At 43.2% G+C, this 23179-nt stretch overlaps 1 protein-coding gene across 3 annotated transcripts; it reads left to right on the top strand.

The window, feature by feature from the left end:
* Positions 1-6239: 6239 nt before the first annotated feature.
* meis3 (myeloid ecotropic viral integration site 3) lies at positions 6240-18188 on the top strand. 3 transcript variants are annotated; one of them, XM_031861184.1, is made up of 13 exons: positions 6240-6749; positions 7204-7297; positions 11221-11360; positions 11677-11851; positions 11946-11996; positions 12083-12133; positions 12320-12469; positions 12638-12746; positions 13166-13311; positions 13920-13996; positions 14899-14957; positions 15082-15165; positions 16529-18188. In XM_031861184.1, the coding sequence occupies exons 2-13, from the start codon at positions 7286-7288 to the stop codon at positions 16726-16728; spliced, it is 1254 nt and encodes a 417-aa protein (XP_031717044.1). In that variant the 5' UTR covers positions 6240-6749; positions 7204-7285; the 3' UTR covers positions 16729-18188. The 3 variants fall into 3 exon arrangements, with proteins under 3 accessions (XP_031717044.1, XP_031717046.1, XP_031717045.1); XM_031861186.1 differs by lacking the exon at positions 16529-18188 and having other exon boundaries at positions 15082-15447; XM_031861185.1 differs by lacking the exon at positions 6240-6749 and having other exon boundaries at positions 6757-7297.
* The last annotated feature ends 4991 nt before the right edge of the window (positions 18189-23179 follow it).

Genomic DNA, 23179 nt, shown 5'->3' with positions numbered 1-23179 from the left:
CACACATAGATACTGTAACACATACACTCTGCAGATGTACCTGGGCAACAAAACAAATACACCAAAAGCACATTTGGATCAAACAAGTATGATGATTAGAATAGATGTCAAACACATATTAAATGTTTCAGCACACATGCGCACGCGCACGCACGCACACGCACACGCACACACACACACACACACGCACACACACACACACACACACAATTGCATGCATAAAGGCCCCTCAGACATTAGCTGCCAGCCAAACAGTGTGTGTTTTGTTTGATAACATACATGCTTTCTTATTCATGGAAACTCACAGATGCTATCACACGCTTCAGCCCGGAGACAAAGCTTTAAAGCTGGAAGGAAAGCGAATAAACCTGAAACCTTTTTTTTCTTACTGCAGTGCCTCCATTTCATCCGCTAATCTCTTTGCTGTTGTAAACAATCACACAAATAGACACACACACACACACACACACACACACACACACACACACACACACAGTTACACACACTCCAAGAGCCACTATCAGGGTTATCAGCCAGCACTTGCAGAGCGACAGGGCATGCTTTTTCTCTCTCCTCCTCCTCCTCCTCCAGCCTGTCCTGTTGATCAATGAGGAAGGTCTTGGGCCTCAACTATTAATCAGAGCCTATCGGCTATCTGTCTGCAGAGCCAACCAATCACGGCCCTCTGACAGCTGGGCCATGAAAAATGTGGCCCGGGTGGATGGAGGGGAGGTTGTGGTGGTGGTGCTGGTGGGGGGGGGTAGTTTAGGGTGGAGGGCGGCAGCGGGGTCGTGGAGGAGAAGAGGGAGGTGAGGGAGCACTCTATCTGATCCGAGTCAGGTCACGGCTGCACAACTGCACTTTGTGCACTTACAGCTGATTCTTACCATAACGATGACACACACACACACACACACACACACACACACACACACACACACACACACACACACACACACACACACACGGGCTATCCCACTTCAACAGACACATTTTTATCCCTGATTCACATTTACATCGAATTGAGGCCTTTTTTTGCCACCATGTGGCACCCACTGTGTTCGCACTGCTTCCTCGTGGGGAGCGGTTAGAGCGACGGAATCAGACCAAATAAAAATGAACACGGTGTTTGCAGCAGAAAAAGTCCCCAGTGAGGACCACAACGCCGCTGATCTGTTGTTCAATAACGCGGCCTGTCCTCGCGCCTCAGAGCTTCATCAACACACCGCCATCCCTCTTCTGCATAATCACCATGCTCACACTCATCCATTCACATCTTATTGCCATGATTAGATTACATCTAATGCTATTACACCGCTCCCATCTCTCTCTCTCCACCTCTCCCCCCCCCCCCCCCCCCATCATGGATTTCTTGCAGATCTTATTAGTGTGTGATGCGGACCAGGTCTCACTTTGGATTTATGAACCCTCAAGACTTCTCTCCTTTAATCTCCCTCTCCTCCTCCTCTCCCTTCCTGCATCTGTCCATCTATCATTCCCAGGGTTGGCTTGGGCGGAAGAGTATTAATCCCTCCATCCCATCTCTCACTCCTCTGGACAGATGAGGAGGTGGAGGAGGGAGATGGGGATGGAAATGGGAGGAGGAGGAGGGGTAGAAGATGGGAGACCTCAGATTACTTTTCATAATATTTCCGTAGCATTGTGGGACAAATGGAGAGGCATTACAGCCAATATATGTAGATTTACAAGATAATAGGTCACTGCTTTGGTACCTTCAACAGGTACGAGGATGAGAAGATGCTGCAGAGGGAGTGTGTGTGGGCGCAGTGCAGAGGCAATAGCTACAGATGGGATGAAAAACAACTTAGTGTGGAGGTGTGTGTGTGTGTGTGTGTGTGTGCTATCCAGTTGTTTGCATGTTTATGCAGTGCGGGGTTGTGTGTATAAGTGTATGTGCCATAATGACGTCTATGCAAAAAATGTGTCTACATGCGAAACGTGCATCTCTGCAAAAGTGTAACAGAAACGGCAACGCATCACCTGTTGACGCACATGAGCACAGACATTTTTTTTGGTGGGATGTATGATGCATCCACAAGCACTTAGAAGGAAACTGTTAACATTATTTTTTTATCAGGGATTGTTTCTCTGGCCAGCAGCCCCAGCAGCATCACCCCCTTCCCACGCTAATGTTAATGCCTGTCAAGCACGCGCACACACGCACACACACACGCACACACGCACACACACACACACACACGCACACGCACACACGCACACACACGCACACGGTATTTTCAACAGAATCCAATAAGCTGCTGGAAATCAATTGGAGTGATCAGGACATTTAATGAGTCCAGTACTTGGAGGCCTAATTCTCCAGAAAGAAACAAATTCAGAGTAAAGAAAAGAATTAAACCTTTGACCAGCAGTCAGGATGAAGCAGACCCCCCCACCCCCCTCTCTACCCAAGCCCTAGCAGTGACAGGTAGATTAAGGGGCGTGATAGATGCCCCTCTCTGTATCTCCCTTGCTGCACCCCCACAACTCCCCACCACCACCCCTTTCCCTCCCCTCCATCCATCATGGCGGCTGGTGTAATTGCGGCTGCGTGGGGCTGGCAGAGGGAGCCTCCATCCATCTCCTTAACAACAAACAGTCAGGAGGACGGATGGCGCTGCGCTCCCCCAGTTAATCTCCATCTATAAGAAGTGGGTGGGGGAGGAGGGCTGGAGAAGGAGAGGAAGAAAATAACAGAAGTGGGAAAAGGTAGTGTTGGCTTACTATAAACAAAACGAGATGGAGACGGGGAGGCAGAAGGGAGTAGGGAAGGAATGGTGAGAGGCCTTGCCCAAACAGGTAAGTAAAGGAAGAGGAATGACCCGGGAGGAACTGAGAGAAACTGAAGGAAACATTTTGCAAACGGCTTCAAGAGTAGATAAGGCTGGATTTTGCTTGGCGAGTGTGCCAGAAGAAAGCAGGAGAGATGTATGGAGGGAAGGGAGGAAGGGGGGAAATGTATGTCTATGCGGCCAGACGACCCAGAAACTGGAGAGGCACAGGCTCATAAAAATGCACTCTGCACCCCCTCAACTACCCTCACTTTTACCCTTTCTCCCTTTACTTCCCTCCATCACTTGCCTTCCTCTCTCTCTCTCTCTCTCGCTCTCTCTCTCTCTCTCTCTCATGCAGGCAGTGGAGGGTCACAGTTCTCTGATGTATTGGGCGGTTGTGCCAGAGGTCAAGGCAGCCATATTTTCTTAATGGCAGAGTCACTGAAGTCAACAAGGCTGGGTGGCCTTCTACCTCCATCTCTCTCTCTCTCTCTGGTGGAATCAAGTAAACTCGACTTTTTTGGCAAAGTAAAAACAACAACAGTTTGTGGAGGTGGCTGTTTTTTTCGCCTTGCGGATGATGCACTTCCATGTGAACCATTTGCACCAAACACCATCACGTTGGGCAGAAAACTACAGGCCGGAAAAGAGCAGTTTGTAAAAGCCTAAAGTCTGCCATCTTTAGTTCGCAATCTAGTCAGAACTTTATGATATTACAGCGGTGAATTCCATTATAATCTCACAAAAGGAGCTACAGAAACACATGCAGTCATTGCAGGTAAACATCCACAGTTATGCACACACTCTGCTTGTTGTTCCCTGTTAAATAGCCCAGGGCATCGCCTGCAGTGAGGCCCAACTTAGAATAGGAGCACCGTGACACTGACCCTACAGCAGGCAAGCACACAAAGCAACGGACACACACATACACACACACACACACCCGTCGTGAACACACTTGCATTGCTAGTCCGAGCGCACAAAGTCAAAAGGCCTCGGTGGGTGCAGAGGAGCGAGCGCTTGAGCCTCGACAGGGAGTGACAAATAACTGCAGCAGCCTTGACATGCAGAAGGAACGTGCCCCACTGATATTCAACTGTGTGGTGCAGGAAAGGAGCCTGTTTCTGACAGGGGAGCTCCACAACGGGAGGAAGTAGTAAACAAGTGGAAATGCAAGTAATGTGCTGCTGAAAACATGCAACGTGATGCATTTTAGATAATTAGGTTTTACATTTTGACTCAGTTTGACATCATGTTCGGATGGCGATAAGAAAAATCTTCCAAAGGCATTAAAAGGGAAATCTATTTCATGTCGGAGCAGATGGTTGAAACTTTGTGTTTTGTTTGGGGTCCCATAGATCCCACTGCACCACTGTATGTGTCAAACTGTTATTATTAATAATAAGATCAACCAAAGGTTTCTGTTTACTCTTTCTTTCCTCTGATCTCAGTGTATGGAAAAGTATTGAAGTGATAATCCTTGCAACAAACAATTTGTTGATCAGGACAAACGATTGTTAAATAAGAAAATATATTTTATGTATTTATGTATTGTCTATATTCCATGTGTTAGCCAAAAAGGCATTCATACACAAATATGTTATGTGTGTGTGTATTGGTGATGTTACTTACGTTTGACCCCAGAGACTCTCTGATGTCTTCTGAACAAACTGAACTCCGGGAACTTCTTTGGGATTTGGGAAGGCAGCGCTGTGTGCAAAAAGAAAGTACAGTCGACATTAATCACAGAACAGACGAAAAGCAAAACTCAAAAAAAGTGAAAAATCAAACTGATGAAACAATGTTCATGTGTTTGAACTGATTCAAGTTTGAATAAAAACAAGACAAAAATTATTTACATTTTTTGTTTTACAAATGTGGTTATTTAAATGTTTTACTCGTTAACTCATTTCACCTCATATGTCTTATTTCAAATCCACCTTGGTGTTTTCTATGTGATGGCGATATCTGAATTAAATCTTGTTTTATTTTAATTCTGGTTAGATATCACAGGACATCTGTGTGTCTTCTTTGGGACAGTTGTGCTACCTTTCAGCACATGTTTAACAACATATGTTGTGTCAAAATGGGTTCTCATTAACATATGCAGTGCATAAAAGTATGGTGTCTTCCCACAGGACACAGGGAGATGTGAAGAAAATGGCAGATCCTTTCGTGCGTTGTGATGTAAATGAGCGTGATCTGCATGTTTAGATAATAGTCTGTTAGATAAATGTTACAGAGAGTTGAGATTTATGGTCCAAGTTAAAGTGGCCTGGAGACAAACACTGAAAGAAGTCACTCTCAATAACATTTAAGTAGCCAGTAATTTGTGGATTGTAAAGGTTTTGCATGAAGAGGAATGAGGAAATATAAAGCCCTGTGACATGAATTCTTCAGATGACGCACACGTCCGTGTTAATCCTTCTCATTCAACCTGTTAACGGAGTGAAAACAAGCCTCGGATCGTCTTTTCCAGCCCATTGACGCTGCTTGATGGCTGTATTACGGGCTCAGTGTAGGAGGGGGGAGTGAGCGCTGTGATCACCCCTGCAGGAAACCAGCACCCTGCAGAGTTAAAAAGACCCCTGGCTCTACGGACTGTGCGGGGCCCCTCACAGGCCGGCCCACGGTCAAACTCCATGCCGCCCACGGAGACGCCTGCCCCGGCCCGCTGTTCCCCGCAAAGCCGCTGCTGATTGAAGTGCAGCCGCCTGTTGGCCCCTCACAGCGGGACCGGGGAAAGGGGAGCGTTTTGAATAATTATTATGTTACTTAGGTGACATTTACAACACAAGACTGGGAGTTTAGCTATTCCACCAACATGTGAAAGGGCTCTTTTTTCTCTCTGTGGTTAGAATTAAACTTTCTCACGGCGAAAGCTTTGTTTTCTCACTTCTCCCAATCAACAAAAAGAGAGACAAAGGCTGACATTTGGGCTCTGTCAAAAGGCTGAGCTACAACTGATTGAGAAAAACAAAAAAACACTTTGAAAGCTATTACCAGATAGAACATTTCATGTCATCTAGCACGCTTAAAACTTATTTATGACTTATTTATGAGGAGCGACTTGATTAAAACTCTTTTTTTTTTTTAATGCAATTGCCCTTAAAATGAACTCTCCTGCAGGTAAAAAAAACATGTAGATGATTTTGTGCATATTTCAAATTAATTTGTAATTAGATTTGAAATGTTGAGGCAAATTACCTGCCGTCTTTTAAAGAAATAAATATAGATGTAGAAATATAAATATAATATATTAAATATGTGTAGTGGATTAAATATCTGCGTTGTGCCTCTTCTTATCACCTTAATTGGCTGCTAGGAGTTTAATAGACTGTTTAACATGCTCCAAACCGCTACAATGACAGTTAGCACGATTATTCTCCCGAGTTATCCCGGAGATGATAGCGCAGCTGCGGCAGCAGGGATAGGGAGAGAGTGGCGAAGGATGATGGAGGAGTGATATCAGCTCGGAGGAGAGCCGAGATAAAACGATCGAGGGGGTCTTCTTCTTCTCTGGCGTTTGTGTGTGTGATAAGGAGGAGGAGTAAAGGAGGAAGGGGAGGGAGGGGGGGCAAGAGACCCCGTCGCGTTTTGACCCTCCGAAACCTCCCCGCACACCACCGCCACCACTACCACCATCACCACTCCTCCTTCTTCTTCTCCTCTCCTCTTGAGACAGAAAACACCATCGCTCACTCCCAGCCGTGACATTTTGCAGCCCGTCGCCGTATGCTGCGCGGACAGCGAGCACAAGGAGCCAAAAAAGGAAGGGACGCTTTCCGTCTGCCCTCCACAGCACCGAGCATCCCCCCCGACGTGCTTGCGAGCCGGAGCGAGAGGCGCACCAGGCGGAAGGCGAGGCGCTGCAGGAAACCGCTGCTTCTTTTCTCACCGGGGCTCTGGACTACACCGGACACGGCCCGAGCAGGACTGGATATTTACGTCTCGGTGGGACATTTTACACCATTTACTGGAGCCTTGTGTGTGTGTATCAGCCTGCTCAGCACCATCAGCCAGTAGCGTTTAATAGGCTGCGAGCTTTATTATAGCGTTTATTGGCGCTGAGTGTATTGTAAACCATTAAGCTCACATCGACAAAAGCGTATACAAGGATATTAACGTCCATAAAATCTCTCCAGTCACATCATAATGTTGTAATTTAAAACGCGATGGGCTCGGAGTAAACACACACACACACACACACACACACACACACACACACACACACACATACACTCACTCACACGAAGCAGGTCTTCACTGTTTTCTACCCACAGCCTCATGTTTTTGTTGATTCCATATGGGAGGGTTTTGCATGGTGTTAATCGTGTTTACAATGTTAGTGTTATCAATTAAAATACAAATTTAAAAAAAATAAAAACATTTTTACTTTTATTTCCAGGGACAGAGGAAGGGAGCAAAGCTCGCTGGACTAACCGAGCAGCGCATCACCATCTCCGGTGTAGGACTGGCTGTCGAGTCGCATGGAGAAGAGGGTAGGTCTGCTTTTTTTTTAAATATGAGAATGGTTTAGACCAGAGCCTAATGAGATATCAGATTTCATATCTGGCATGGAGACGAGGTAATTAGAAAAAGCATATTAATGGGAGTATATGGTTAGGAATCCTATTTGCACTGCTGGTTGGGTGTAGCAGTCAAAACACAAGGCCCAGTGGAAACAGACTACTGTAGGCTGTTAGCATGGACTTCATGTTTCGGGGAAAACAACAGGAAAGCGTGCTTTTTTTATAAAGTAAAAAAACTTAGAAATGTTCTTCAAATGTCTTTATGAGCTTTTTTATTGTGCTGCAAATAAATAACTTTAAACAGTCATAAACCCTAGTTCAGGAGGTGAAATGCACTTCAATGAAAGTCCTGTGTGAGTTGTAATGCACATCAGCAATCCCATAAAGCGATTCATGAGGAACTGTTGATTCGGATCTAATATGTCATCCTCCCTTAAAAATAATTGTATTGTGCAATGTCAGTCAGGCGTTATAATGGCACATTAAGGGTTAGAGTGGTGTGTAGGTCATGCAGAGGAGAGGAGATGCAGCTCTGCAGCTTGGTAAGTAGGTGGTGGTTTTTTTTTTTGCTATAGTGATTCAAATGCATCGTGGTGCTGGAGAAACAGACAGACAGTGGCTGAGTGGAGGAGAGCAATTAGAGATAGAAAACCACTGCTGTATGAAAACAGCAGGAAGGAGAGGAGCACACACACACTACAGTACAGCACACACATGTAGCCTACTGTAAAACACGCACACACACACACACACACAGACACACACACACACACACACACACACACAGATAACCAACTCTGCTTTCCATCAAAAATGAAATAAAGAATCAAGTAACTTTCTGCTGTTATTAGTAATATAAATGTACTTTACTGGGTCATTTTTGCAGCCAAATGTTATGTACTGGATTTTGGATGAAAGTTATTTTGTACAGTAACAACGCTGTATGATAAACAAAAGTCTAACAGGATGAAATTGTAAGTAAACCAAATGGAGATCGTTCTGACGCATGTTTGGAAAAACGTTGGGAGAGTCTAAAAAGTTGTATTTTGTTTGGCACCCTGTAGGAAAGTCCAGTTTGATTTAGTTTCGTTTCATTTGCTTTAAATGCAGGAATCATTAATTTTAAACAATGTATCACAACTATAGACATATTCAATATGCGTGATTACTTTGTATATGCATTATGTTTATATCAGCTTAGTTCCGTTAGTTTGTTGTTCTCAGTATTGTTCATTAAAGTGCAGAAAGAGAACTACGACACTTAAAGTCAATTTAATTCACACTTTTGTTTTTCTGAATCTGCACAGTGAGAAAACGAATGAGTTGGACTATGGATTGTTTGTTTTCTACAGGACTCTTTTTAAAGAGGCTTTAGTTTTATAACAGCCATTATTATAGAATAAAATGTAGTTGTTAACAAAGTTAAATAGACCCGTCCTAATTAATTGTGAAGGTTTATTGATTCAGTTAGACTTTTAGTCTGAAGTATGAGACGAATCTCTGCACCAAACTCCGTCTTCATTTTTTACTTTTCATTTTACAGAATATAACGTTTTAGTCCAATATAAATCCAGTGAAGCTAAATGATGTTCCTTGAATGTGCCGAGAAGCCCAAAGACGCCTCGTAGGCCTTCAACAACTTCTCTGCGTCGGTTGAAATAAACAATTCAAACTTGTTGTCCTGCCATCTGATGCCTGTTTACCAGCTCCGTGACTTAAAAAAAAAAAAAGGGTAATTCGCGGAATTTGTCATCTCGACTTGTGCGCTTTGATCCGCTTGACGTACAGAAACCCGATAGGAGCCGTGCGTAAAGAGAGACGCGCAATCCGATAGCGGTGATTGTGTTAATAGCCAGCGTCCATAAAAACTAGAAGGTGTCCCGGGCCAGGGCCTCAGAGCAGGTGCTTTCTGTGATCCCGGTGGCCATATGGGACTCTGGAATACAACAATTTGATAAACCATTTAGGACAGTGGTTCCCAAAGTGGGGTCCGGAGACCTGCAGGGGTATTGCAGAGGGGTTTGCATGACGACAGTGCTTGCACATGAGGAGGATTTATTTATTTATATTTCATTACATTCACAGAGGTCAACATTGAGAGAATATGTGAGAATAACGGACCTTATGTTGGGGAGTGTCCAATATATATGGACACTTTTGGACACAAATCCTGTTCATTAGCCATTTTGAGCACTAAAAGTGCTAATAAGTATTTAAAAAATAGAAATATAGTTTAAATTACTGCAAATCTGAAAGAACAAAAATAAAGGAGTCACTGTCCCTGTTTTTGTCTGCAATTACACGCGTCTGTAGTAAATCACAACCTCTTGTCGAAGCCTCTTTGGGGAATGGTGTCCACAGAAAAACTAAGCAGATAATAACTTTTATAGCTCGGTTAAAATAACACAGAAGTGAGAGGTGTCCAGGTCACCCAGCAGGTGCTGCCTGTCTGTGTGATCCCAGTGGCCCTTTGGGACCATGACCCTTTAATACAGCAGAAAGAGAACAGAAGCAGATCTGCTGACCTGAGCACCGCCGCCTCAGAGACATGTAGCTGCAGCGAAGCACAAATTAGCTCCGTAACACAGAGAAAGAGAGGGGGGGTAAACCAGAGAGGGAGACATGTATATTCATGATGCTATGTGTACAAGATGCTGTATCTCTGTATGTGTGTGTGTATGTGTGTGTGTGTGAGCCTGCCATATGTGTGTCTGACTCACCGTGTTAGAGTGTGTGTGTTAGCGGGCCCCCGGTGAGGCTGCCACAGCGGGTTATGAGGGACGTCTCAGCACGGCTCCTGTCTAGTCAGAGTCGAGGAGGGAGGAGACGATATTAGCAGCTACAGGCTCGCCGTCTTCCTCCGTGGATCTCACCCCTCTTTCACTTCTCCTCCACGCTTCGCCTTCTAAGCAAGAGAGCTTTCCCTTCATGACGGAATGGGGATATTCAAGCACACACACACACACACACACACACACACAAATGGATTGTACAGTACACAAAACTGCAGTGACATCTATCAATGTACACACACACACACACACACACACATTCAGGGGGTAGTATATAGCTACATTACACAGTTGTAAATATTGACAGAATGATTTGAGTAAAAAGAAGTTCATCCTTTTTTTACTTTTGATTATTGATATCCGTGTTTGTTGTGCTTGCAGTGATTGAAGCGTATTCCCATTACAACTCTACTGTAACTACAACTGACCGACACATATGCATGTAGTGTCTACGAGCTGAAACAATTACAGATCAGTGGATAGAATAATGAATACAATTAATCGGAAACTATTTTAATAATCGTTTAAGGCATTTTTTTTTTAAAAGCAAAAATGCCCAAAATTCTCTGGTTCCTTCTTCTTGAGTGTGAATATTTGCTTATTTTCTTCGTTTTCTATGATAGAAAATTGAGTATTTTGGGGTTTTGGAAGGTTGGTCAGACAAAACAAGCAAATCAAATATGTCAACGTGGGTTTTGGAGCTACAGACTAAATGATTAATTAAGAATATAATAGTCAGATTAATCAGTGAGAATAAATGTTAGTTGCAGCCCGAATACACACGCGCACAGACACACAGACACAGACACACACACACACACACACACACACACACACACACACACACACACACACAAAAACATGCAACACTAAGTTCTAACATTAACGGCAGAACAAAATGTGTTCAGCAGTTGGGACACAAACACTGCTGCAGATATAAAAGCGCATGCAGCCGATATCTGAGTGTGTTCAGTGTGGGTCCAGTAAGCCGCGCCACTGAAGCGCCCTGACAGCTTAATAAAATCACAACGAGATTTGATGTCAGGCACAGATGTCGAACGTGTCTCATGTTTTCTGTCTTTCCGTCTAATTGTGTTTCAGTATGAAGAGCTGGTGCACTACTCGGGGTCGGAGGGCATGTCGTTGGGGGGGTACGGGGACGACGTCAGGTCGCTTCCTCCCCCACACTACGGACCCACCATCCCCGACTCCCTCAAACACCACAAAGACCAGATCTACGGGTAAGCACGTGTGTTTGAAGCCCAGATGAGGTGGAGACAATGATTTATGCAGCCTGTTAGTGACATAGTTGTTTGAATTATATTTGCACTTTTAGCAGATTAACATACAGTCTATATCTGAGTACTGAATATCAAAATACATGTGAAGTGTTTACAGCTGTCTGCTTCATAAATACTGTGCTATAAAGTTTCACCTTCTGTAAATGTATCGTGTGTACACTGTGTCAACTGTTACTGTGTTTATGTATAGTATGTTAACTGTGTGTTTGTGTGTGTGTGTGTGTGTGTGTGTGTGTGTGTGTGTGTGTGCGTGCAGTCACCCACTGTTTCCACTGCTGGCCTTAGTGTTTGAAAAGTGCGAGCTCGCCACCTGCTCCCCTCGAGACCCCGCCTCCCTCTCAGCCACCTCCCACCTCCCCGGCATGACCAACCACAGCGACGTCTGCTCCTCTGAATCCTTCAACGACGACATCGCCGCGTTTGCCAAGCAGGTGAGTGACAGCAGCGCGAGCCAATCGCAGAGCAGACGCCGACGAAAGCGTGTTTTTTCCAGATTTGTAATCATTCGTTAATTTTGTGCCGCAGATCCGATCAGAGAAGCCCATATTTTCTTCCAATCCCGAGCTCGACAACTTGGTATGATAATGAAAATATGAACCCGCTTTTAACCACACGTGCATTGTGGGAAATGCGTTAAGTAATCCACATTCTCCTCTCCACAGATGATCCAGGCCATACAGGTTCTTCGCTTTCATTTACTGGAGCTAGAGAAGGTTGGTGGGAGAGAAGCATGTTTCCATTTGAACACTTTTGTGGGAATGTGTATATTGTTTTAGAAGAGACTTGAAAAATATGTGAACCTGCTCTTTAATGTTCAATGTTAACCGCACTACTATACATTGTTTAGGCGATGATTAAGTAGTGGTGGTGCACTGATGAGTGTAAATCTGTTTCCGAAGGTGCACGACCTGTGCGATAACTTCTGCCATCGCTACATCACCTGTCTGAAGGGCAAAATGCCCACAGACCTCATCCTGGATGACCGGGAGGGCGGCTCCAAGTCTGACATGGAGGACTTCACCGGATCCTGCACCAGTCTGTCGGAGCAGGTGAGACATGTCGGATAGCAGGAAGTTAACAGTGTAGGAGAGACGCCAACGTTCACCCGTCCTGCTGCTTCCACTGGAGGCCTGAATAGTGTTGCGTGACCGTGCTGCATTCTCCATCTTCCCATGACTCTGCCTCCAACCTCCTCTCCATCTCTTCTCTTCCTGCAGAATGCATCATGGTTACGGGAGCCAGATGAATGTGCCACTACTCCCCTGGGAACGCCGGGCACCTGCGGCCTGCCTTCACACAGCACATTAGACAACTGTAGTGACCCAGGTACGTACACACACACACACGCACACGCACAAAATACTATTTGTGAGAAAACACTGCACTGTATTAAATATTAGGAAAAACACTGAAGTATTTAGTTCCTAACCATTTAAATGCATCTCATTTGCTAATCATTGTTGTTAATTAATTTATTTTTGCAGCAGAATTGATCATTATTGCAGTCAATTAAAGTGGAATTCATTTTAATGTGACTTTTTATTCAGTTTACACATAAGAAATCATTAAAGTTATTATTATTACTATTAGAGTGAATTTGCATAAGAAAGTATAGAAGAAATTCTACAAAAAAAACACTTTTAGGCTCAAAAATGTTATGGCAAAAATATAAATAGAACATATCTGCTGATAAATATGACCTTGTATCATTCGTACCCTGAGACATGATGTGTGCATCCCTGCAGGCGATGGTCTGGACGGAGGAGGGGCCTCCCCCAGTACGGGGGACGACGACGACTCCGACAGAGACAGGAGGAACAACAAGAAGAGGGGCATCTTCCCCAAAGTGGCCACAAACATCATGAGGGCGTGGCTCTTCCAGCACCTGTCGGTGAGATCAAAGTGAACTTATTACACGGGGAAATATTAAATTTGCACAATAATTAAAACCATCCCGGAGAGCCTGTCATGAACAAAGAAAGCTGGTGTCCAGCGCTGCATGAGAGACTAATTACTGAAAGAGAAGATTTAGTGCGAGGCGAAACATCGCTGACGAGAACAGACAGAGAGCTGAACCGAGTGCCTAATGGAGGTCAATTAAATGAAATGAAAAAATCAAAGGATTAAGTGATTATGTGAATATGCTCGCTATTGAATAGCTGTGCAAGCGATAGAAATGGAGTGAGTAATTGTTGGCGAGGCAATTATCTACTAAATGAGGCAGGTCAAATGTTGCTTCACGCCAATTATATTATATTACAGTATGTGTGTGTGTGAGAGATAAATACAGAGAGAGATTGAGGGCTTACTGGGGTTGAAACTGTGAGTGCAGATGTGAAATTCGGATGGAAGGTTGTCAGATTTCTCTCACGCGCATTGTTCTATTGTAGATTCAAACATTACGTCTCTAGTAGCCTCTTCTCTCGTTGATGAACAAAGCTTCACTTGTGTGGCGTGTTGTGATTTCTCCTGACCCTCGCTCTGCGTGTCCTCTCCCAGCACCCGTACCCGTCCGAGGAGCAGAAGAAGCAGCTGTCTCTGGACACAGGACTGACCATCTTACAGGTCAACAACTGGTCAGTGCACTCTCAATCAATACACTAATTCCAGCTCCGTGGCTTATCAATAATCAGTTAAGCTGTCATGTTTGAATGTATAGCGTCAACTTTCAATTTAACTGGCTGTACATCAATAACGTAGCGGTGCGATAGTGTGGCGAAGAAACCAACATTGTCTATATTTTACAAGTCATATTTTTCTGCTTGGTAACTCCTCATCGTGACTAATTTGTGCAAATAAATGTCAGTTAAACGAAAGGTTGTGATTTGACGAGACTTTTAGAGAAGACTGTAATTCACTTTATCAGAGAAAGGCTCGTGACCGAGGAAGAAATGTCCTGCTAAGCATTTTTTCCCCTCGAAACTGCGGCAGAGTAAAATCCACTCGCTGTATGTTCATAAAACAGAACAGTAAAGTCAATATCCAATAATCAGATGGTTTACTGCCCCCATTCGCTCCCCAGGCGCACATGTATCTGCGCTGGCAAAACACACGCACATACACGGCACATTTCCATGCAGCTGATCAATTCTTCTTCTTTCGTAATGTTCAATTTCGTTAGCCCAGATATTGACACGGAAACACATACGAAACCCAATTGTGAAGCATGCGTTACATGTTAAATAATAGATATTGTAATTTGATAACGTACTGGTTTTTATTTGCACCCCTGCTGCAGCACACACACACACACAGACAGAGGGTGACCCGTTCGATACAGATCAATCAATTATCACAGGGCGATCAATACCATCTCTGCCATAACGTTGATTTACTCAGCCCTCTGAAAGGGTTAAGTGGTTGTAAAATGGAAAAGGTTAATAGCCTCCCGGTCAGCGTTTTTCTTCATTAATGGGTGGCCTCCTCCGTCTCTCTCTCTCTCTCTCTCTCTGTTTTTATGTCTCTCTCCCTCATGCAGGTTCATCAATGCCAGGAGGAGAATAGTTCAGCCGATGATTGACCAGTCGAATCGCTCAGGTCGGTGTTTATAAGTCAGTCATCTGGTCGGTCGCTCAGTAAACAACTCTGTGCATACACGAGTGTGTGTATGTGTGTGTGTGTGCTGTATATTTTGCGTCTGACGGTGTGTGTTGTCTCACAGGTCAGGGTGGTCCTTACAGCCCAGAGGGAGCAGCTCTCGGGGGCTATGGCCTAGACGGACAGGCCCACCTTGGGCTCCGAGCAGGTACAGTAGTCTGGAGGGGAAATACTGCTCGCTCTCACATACTGACTGCAGAGTGCAAAATAAATTAGGCTGAATATAATATTTTTTTACTGTCAACAAAGTCACTGAAAAACAAAAGAAATGTATGCTACTAACAAGTGTGTATCAAAAGCCTGATATTATCCTCTGAGCTCTTATCATGTTCTATAAACTAATAAGAGCACATCGATGAGCCACACTGTTGCACTCGATCACATGTTCCCTCGTCACCATGAACACACACACTAATTCATTTTGACTTAATCCCACACACACCGTCCTGCTGCTGGAAAAACTCACTAGAGCGTAGAATGTGGATTAATCCGCCGCTGAAAATAGTCCCCAACAAACACACCGTTTCTTCCTGTTTGAATGAGTTTTTTTTTTAAATATTAAAGTATATATTTATTTATTAGAGATTTACCTTAGCAGTAGGAACAAATGGGCAGGAGACTATCACACTACTAGTTTTGGTCTTTGGTCTCATAGGATTTGCTGATAATAAGAAAAATACAGAATATCAGCTGCCTAATCTTTAAGTCCACTTAAGGAAGTAAAGAGTATATCACCAAAACAAAATAAAAATGAATAAGGCCTTAAGTAGACAGAGTTGAACGGATTAATTTTAAATAGAATATATATGTTTATACTCTCTGTCTAATCCTCACTGTGCCTTTTCATTAAATACTAAGAATATGAATATTTATAGGCACAAGTGAAGGGTGATGTCGGTCATTATTTAGTGATGCGTTAGCGGTGGTTTCTGTACAAACCCCTACGCAGCCTCACACAACTCCCCTATCAATGTTTGCTGTAATATGAACATGAATGCGACTGATTTAAACCGTGTTTACGTCCTGATGCTGGAGAAGGCAGCGTTGTGTGGAAAGTTGTGGACTGAACCTTTCGAAGAACAATCTGTGCTTTAAATGTGAAAAAAAAGGTTCTTTTAGTTACACAAAACACTGGAGAATAAATGAATCTAATCTGAGGATATTAATGTTTTCTGGTGTACATGTGGGTCAGTCATTACAAATTCATGCTGTGCAGCGAAACATTGTTCAAAACCCACAAAGCTTTATTATGAAAGTACCAAATACATCTGTGTAAGTTTTAAATGTTTAACATGATACGATCTGGAACAAGCTGAATGTGTCAGTATGTCAGTGTGGAATAAGATGATTTTAACAAAGTGAAAGCTACTTAGGGAGAAACAAAGGCAGAAAACTGGTTAAAGTAGCAGGATTTAGTATTTTAAATACTGTGCAGTGTTTATTCACTTTAATGGAAATGTCCCACGTTACACTCAAACTGTAAACTTGTCCTCTGTGTGTCTCCCCCCCAGGTCTCCAGGGGATGTCTTCCCTGCAGGGCGACTACCCCGGCGCTCTACTGTCCCAACCGGGCTACCCTCCGCACCCAGGTCCCTCCCTCCACCCCTACCCGGGCCCACACCCCCACCCCGCCATGCTGCTCCACCCGCCGCCACACGCACACCCCGCAGAGCCGCTCCTCGCCCAGGGACTGGACATACACGCACACTAGTTGTGGGGGTGAAGGGAGGAGTCGGAGTGTGTGTGTGTGTGTGTGTGTGTGTGTGTGTGTGTGTGTGTGTGTGAGGGAAAATTACTGTATGAATGTGTGTGTGTGAGTGCGCGGTGAGATATGTATGTGTGTGCTGCTGTGTATGTGTAATGACGCATACTGAACACTATTTAAAGAAAAAAGAAAAAAAAGACACATCGCCCCGAAAGTTTACATTCCCCACTGAAAGACACTGACCTCAATATGTAGCTGTTCCACTCAAACACACACACACACACACACTCACACCTAGACATAAACATTACACACACGCACACTGTCTAGACCCACAGGTTTAAGCCATACCTCTTTCAGAATAGAAGTGCTTCCTCCTCTCCAAATGTCTCCACTGTGTCCTGTGGGTGAGACACATGCTTTAAACTACACTTCCCATCATGCCTGCTGAACCACAGGAAGACAGCACATGGACGTTACTGGATGGGACTTTGATCCTGTGAACACGCCTTCTTCACTACTCCCTGTCTTCCTGCACACGCCAACTGTCAAAGAAACACACGCACACACACACACACACACACACACACACACACACACACACACTTTACTTAAAGCTGATTTTTTTCTTATTCTATTTTTATATTTATGTGTGCCACTGCAGGCCGATTTAAATATTAGTGGTCTTCCTCAGCATGAACTAAACACTATGAATGACTTCCAGTCTGCCTCGCTCTCGTACCACTGACCTCCTTAAGACACCAGCAGGTGTCCGTTACCTTAAGATCTTTCCTACACGCACACACACCAACATACACACCACAATACACTGAAAGCCATTTCCACACACACACACACACACACACACAATGTTCTGTAAGCATTTCTAGACCATTTTGTGTGCGTGTCACAGCGGTGTGTGTGAGAGGAGCTGCAGCCAAAGGACTCTCTAAACATTCGGCTCCCTCTCCGCTCTGCTCGGACTGCTGAAACCTTTCTGAATGATGATGGGAAATATACATTTAAAGTATTAAAATGTTTTTTTGTAAAAACTCGTCACTGGCTTTCTGTTTGTGTGTGTTGTCTGATTCTACCCGCAGACAGTTTATTGCTTTGTGCAGGAGGGGGACGGGTTTCAAGTTTCTGACTGAAAATGCAGGTTTTATTATTAAATGAATTATAATCAAAGAAGTCCGCACTGTGCATACATTTACTTTATTAATGAGTGTGCAGTTGATTAAAAAAGAAAAATTGCAGATTTTGGTTAGACGGCTCCAGGTAAATCTTGTGAGTTAAATAATTAAATAAGAAGTAAAAAAGTTACTTTTGATTAGCAACTCGTCAGCAAAATCATTTCATTTCAGGATGTACTTTAGCATTTAGCATTGTTGGCTATTTAGTTATAGCTAGTCAAGCCATTTATTGTGTCTTGCATGTACAAGTACTACTAACTTATGTATACCTATGAACTCCCACATAGGAATGAATTTCTTTGTAAGAAGATTAGTATGAAGTTTATACTGTTTATATAGTATTTAGTGTGGATTTTGGACACAGCCAATGTCTAGGATCTCTGAAAGTCCGTTTGATCCAAAAACAACTCAATAATTTCATTTAATGTGCAAAATGTTCCTCATTTTGGAGCAATTATTTTTCCAAAATTCATATGCTCTGTTTGAAGGTCTCAGGTGCCTTCTTTCACTCTTCTATACCTTCTACTTTTATGTGCAATCTGGTGATCTTGCTTTACGACATTCCATACCACTAAGGAATATTTAGACTCCATGAGAAGTTTAAACACATTAAATAAACCACAATAAAAGCCACTCACCTCTACATGGCCTTTCCTTGACAAATAGTGTAATCTCCTTCCTTTTTTTCCCAACCATAAGTCACGTCACTGCTTCCCGTCCTCTGAGAGACTCTGACAGAGGCCTCAGGCTGCAGCTGCAGTGATCTGTCACACAGGCAGGATTATCACATTTCCAGTTCCTTCTCCTTATTTATCACCTAAACTTAAAGTAAGGAGAATATCATATGTCAACACGTACAAACACTCAAAGAGAAAACAACCCTCCTAACTTTTCCCTCCACATCCTATCCATAACCTTCACCTCCTCTCTGATGTACATCCTTTTGGACATCAAACATCCATCCCTGATTTCACCCTGCAGTCACCCACAGCACCCCAAACACACAACAAACACTGATCCCCCCCCCGCCTCACCCTGCCCCCATTTGGCCCGGAGCGGGAGGGCAGGGTCAGGGGCCAGAGTTCATAAAGAGGTCAACAGGAAATGGCTGTTCTCCCTGGCACCCGGGTCCTGACCTCGGCATCCATCCACTTTTCCTTTCTCTGTGTCCCTCCTCACACTCCACCTCCGTTAGATAGCGGCTCACAGCTAACGGTGCTAACAGCACTAATGACGCAAACTACGAAGAAAGTGCCGAGCCGAGCTAAGAGAGCCTGTTAAAATTCATCCTGAAGGGACCATGAATGTGCTCACTACATCTCATAGCAGTGTATCGAATAGATATTTCATTACATTTTACAAATGTCAACCTCATGTTGGCGTTTGATAGAAAGTCAAAGGACAACCAAAGTCATGAAGATGCATCCACTGGGGACTATGAATGTCTGACCAAAATAGCTCAGCACTAAACGCTGCCGTTCAAAGGTTTAGAGTCGCCTGAGATAAACGCTTACAGTTAGATGTCTGAGAGGATACTCTGTACTTTTAAAATGGGCTTTCATGACTTTAGGTTGTAGAGAGTCCTTTTTAACAAAACGTTATTTTGTATGAAGGGTTTGTTTTGTACATGAAGAACAAGACGCTGTACAATGTTCAACCAGACTGAATATCCCTCCGAGCAATAGTTGAATAAGATTACAAGAAAACACCGGTCATTGGTAATAGAAACTGGAAGCTTAGCAACATCCGTGCAGATTTAATTAGGAACCGAATTTAATAGATTGATTTAAATTAAAGCGCTCCTTCAAACTCCACAATAGAATTTAAATTTGAATATCAACTGAACACACTGTGGACTGATTAATCACAGTTTAAACAATCAATCTGACCACTGAGCAGACTGCAGAGGGCCCAACGATAAACAGCTTCTCAAAATATGTGGAGGCCAATTGCAGCGTTGTGATTCAATAAAAAGAACAATCGAGGGTCACACACGCTTCTCTGGACAGGACAACAAATTCTAAAACCAAGATCCAACAGTATTCTCCCCTGTCGTGCAACACTGTGGGGACGTCGACAAAATGGAAGTTTGAATTATTTAATTTTTATTTTTTTGGGGAGAAAAAATATTTCAAAGACATGTAATACATTTGATGTCTGAATCAAACCGTTTTTATCTCTTTTAAAATAGCCATGATTGAAGGAAAGAAGAAAAACATCAATATAACCCGAAATCCCAGACTTTTGAATCTGTAAAGTCTAAAGACGCTGATCCTCAATGTTTCAGTAAAATGTTCACTGACAAAGTATGAAATTGGTTTTCGAACAATATCGATTCATGAATGTATATTATGAAACTGTTTTTATGGTTTATGTTCAATACACAAAAAAGTAAACAGTGACTTGAACCACGAGTCGGCAGCTATCAGCATCGGCCTTCAGAAAACAACAATCAGTCGTTCTCTACTTCACACACAATCTGTATCCTACCACATATGAACCTGTTGATCTGCTGCATAACGGTGCATGGCGTTCATAACATATGAATACCCCCCCACCCCCCTTGAAATATTTTTTTTTCTTTCTCTCCAGCTATTTGGAAACAACGATCCTAAAACGTATGATCCCAGGCAGGGATTACGGCAGAAAAATCAACAGCACATACTTTATTCATACATCAGTGTTCAGCCCTCTCTCGCACACCATCATTCACAGTCATATAGCCTCGGCGTGTTATTGGTTCAGATAGATCGGCAGCCTTTCCTCTCGCCAACACGGACGGTGGGAATTACACCGCATAAAATCTGCCTTTATGTTGACAAATGAAGAGGAGGTGGGTGAAAGAGAGGGGGAGAAGGAGCCTGGGTGTATTTATCTGCATTGTGTTTGATTGTTTGTGTGCTGTGCTTAGAAGAGAATACAACTGCACAAGTCAGAGCTGCAGTGTTTTGGCAGAATTCTTTAGAAAATGACTATAAACGAATAACATCTTTGTGGGAAATTCCCACAAGTTGAAACACTGTGTAAATGACAACAGTGTCATTTTTTTTTTAAATGGGCAGCTCTTGCACAGTGCGGGATAATATATGTTTGCACTCGGTGCATTGCTGCACTCCTTCTAATGTCTCCATCATTTCAAGACTCCCACTGGTTTGAATTTGACCATTTGGGCTATTGAAGCAAAATGAATACACATGTGTAATGTGAAAATGTGCACGTCTGCGTGTGCCGGCGCATGAACATGTGTGTGTGCATAAATATGTACAATTCCATTTTAACATAAAGTGTGTGTTTTAGGGGGGGGGGGGTACTGTGTGGTGGTCATTAATCATTCAATTACACACCTGTCAGAGTTCAGACAAGTGGGAGAGAGGGTGGGGAGGGAGTAAAAGAGAGGGAGGGGGAGAGAAAGAAAAAGGAATGGGGGAATGCAGCGGGAAGAGCAGGAGAGGAACTGATTGAGAGAGAGAGAGAGAGAGAGAAGGAATGAAGAAGGACCAGGGGGTTAAAAAGAGAAAGAGAATGGGAGAAAGTTGTATTGTGTCGTAGTGTGTGAACAAGACGTGACAGAGGCAAGCTGTTGGACGGTGAGAGAATCCGAGAGGCCACAGTAAAGACAAAAGACACTTACATGAATCATCGGGGGACGAGTGACAGATGAGGCCGAGGCTGTCAGACTCCTCTCCTTCATCCTGATTTAAGACGATTACTGAGCTGAAAGTGAAGCAGCGAAATGCATCTAGAGGGCAATTTGAGCACAATGTGAAAAATATTTAAAAACGGGCAATAGAATAGGGTCAAAAAGTTGATATTTCATATGATATACAAGAAAGTTTGTCTAGGAATAATAATATTAAAAATAATAATAATGTGTTTGTAATGGTTCTATTTCTTTAAAAAATAAAAATACATGTTATACTTTCAATAACTAATACTAATCTTCATAGCTCAATGTTTTCTGCAGTTTCTTTACAAGATATAAATGTGATTTACCTTTTATACAACCAGGATATAAAACAAGACAGCTATTCTCTCAGATATTGTACTGTATTATTTATACCTTAAGGTACTTAATTCATTCACACTTTATTTGGATATTCTGTTACAGTTTAGTTTATAGAGTATGGAACATCTGATCACTTATGATTCAGCTGTTCTGCATTTGTTTAACAGATTATTTCTGTCGAGTTTATTTGACAACTCGTTAAGACACCAACGTAGTCCGAGAATAATTTAGTTTAGATCTTGAACTACTCAAAACAATCTGTTAGTTCAAGACGATCTGTTGAACACCGCGACTAACAGGTTGTTAAAATGTTACAAATGAACAAACTATTTGTGGGCCGACTATCCAAACAAAGTGTTATACATATATATGTGTGTGTGTGTTAATCTGTAAAGTAATCAGTAACTATAGCTGTCAAATAAATGTAGTGGAGCAAAAAGTACAATGTTTGTTTCTTTAATTGAAGTATAAAGCATGATATAGCAAGTACCTCAAATGTGTACTTCAGTACAGTAGTAAATGTACTTCTATCCACCCCTGAAATCAATCATTAATCTAACATTTTTTACTGATATTTTATGCTGATATTTTTCGCTTCTTCTTCTTTAGAGGTTGACTGTCTGCATCTGTGTGTCTCCTATTTCTGCTTCTATACAGTATATGTTGAAGTGTTTGTATATGTGAGCAGGCCCCCCAACACTTAATCTCCTGTGTGTGTGTGTGTGTGTGTGTGTGCTGCAGTCTCCATGTTTAGCTGCAGTACCTCGAATGCCTCAGGCCACAGCCATCTGTGCCCCCCCCCCTCCATCCTTCCTCCCCTCCTCATTTCGCATGCACACAAATACACACACTCCTCTCTGAGCACCCCCTCCTCCACTGCCGCCGCCACCACCGCCATATATCTAATTTATGACCGCGGTGAGTGCGTTACTCACACATGTATGCATAATATATCACATGTGTAAAAGAAGTGCGTGTGGGAGAACGAGTGTACGACACTGTGCACTAACCAGTAAAGTCTTGACCACAACTCCTTCCTCAACGAGTCCCTGAGTTCTGCTCTGTGGGTGTGTGTGTGTGGGTGTGTGTGGGTGTATGTGGGTGTATGTGTGTGTGTATGTGTGTCCAATAAATATGTGATCCATCACGTATCAGTGTTTCCATCTCATTCTTCCACCAGATCTGATAAAGTGTGAGAAGAGAAAGGGGAAGTGTGTGTGTGTGTGTGTGTGTGTGTGTGTGTGTGTGTGTGTGTGTG

Source organism: Anarrhichthys ocellatus, unplaced genomic scaffold, assembly GCF_004355925.1.
Source record: "Anarrhichthys ocellatus isolate YVR2014 unplaced genomic scaffold, GSC_Weel_1.0 scaffold24, whole genome shotgun sequence".
Classification (NCBI taxonomy): Eukaryota; Metazoa; Chordata; class Actinopteri; order Perciformes; family Anarhichadidae; genus Anarrhichthys; species Anarrhichthys ocellatus.
The sequence above is the reverse complement of the archived record's forward strand: the minus strand, read 5'-3'. Positions and strand labels throughout refer to the sequence as shown.

Bases quoted from the DNA above. Each gene is read 5' to 3' on its own strand.
- meis3 (XM_031861184.1), top strand. The intron at 11,361-11,676 runs GTAAGCACGTGT...GTGTGCGTGCAG, and splicing joins CACAAAGACCAGATCTACGG to TCACCCACTGTTTCCACTGC. The intron at 13,997-14,898 runs GTCAGTGCACTC...TCCCTCATGCAG, and splicing joins ATCTTACAGGTCAACAACTG to GTTCATCAATGCCAGGAGGA.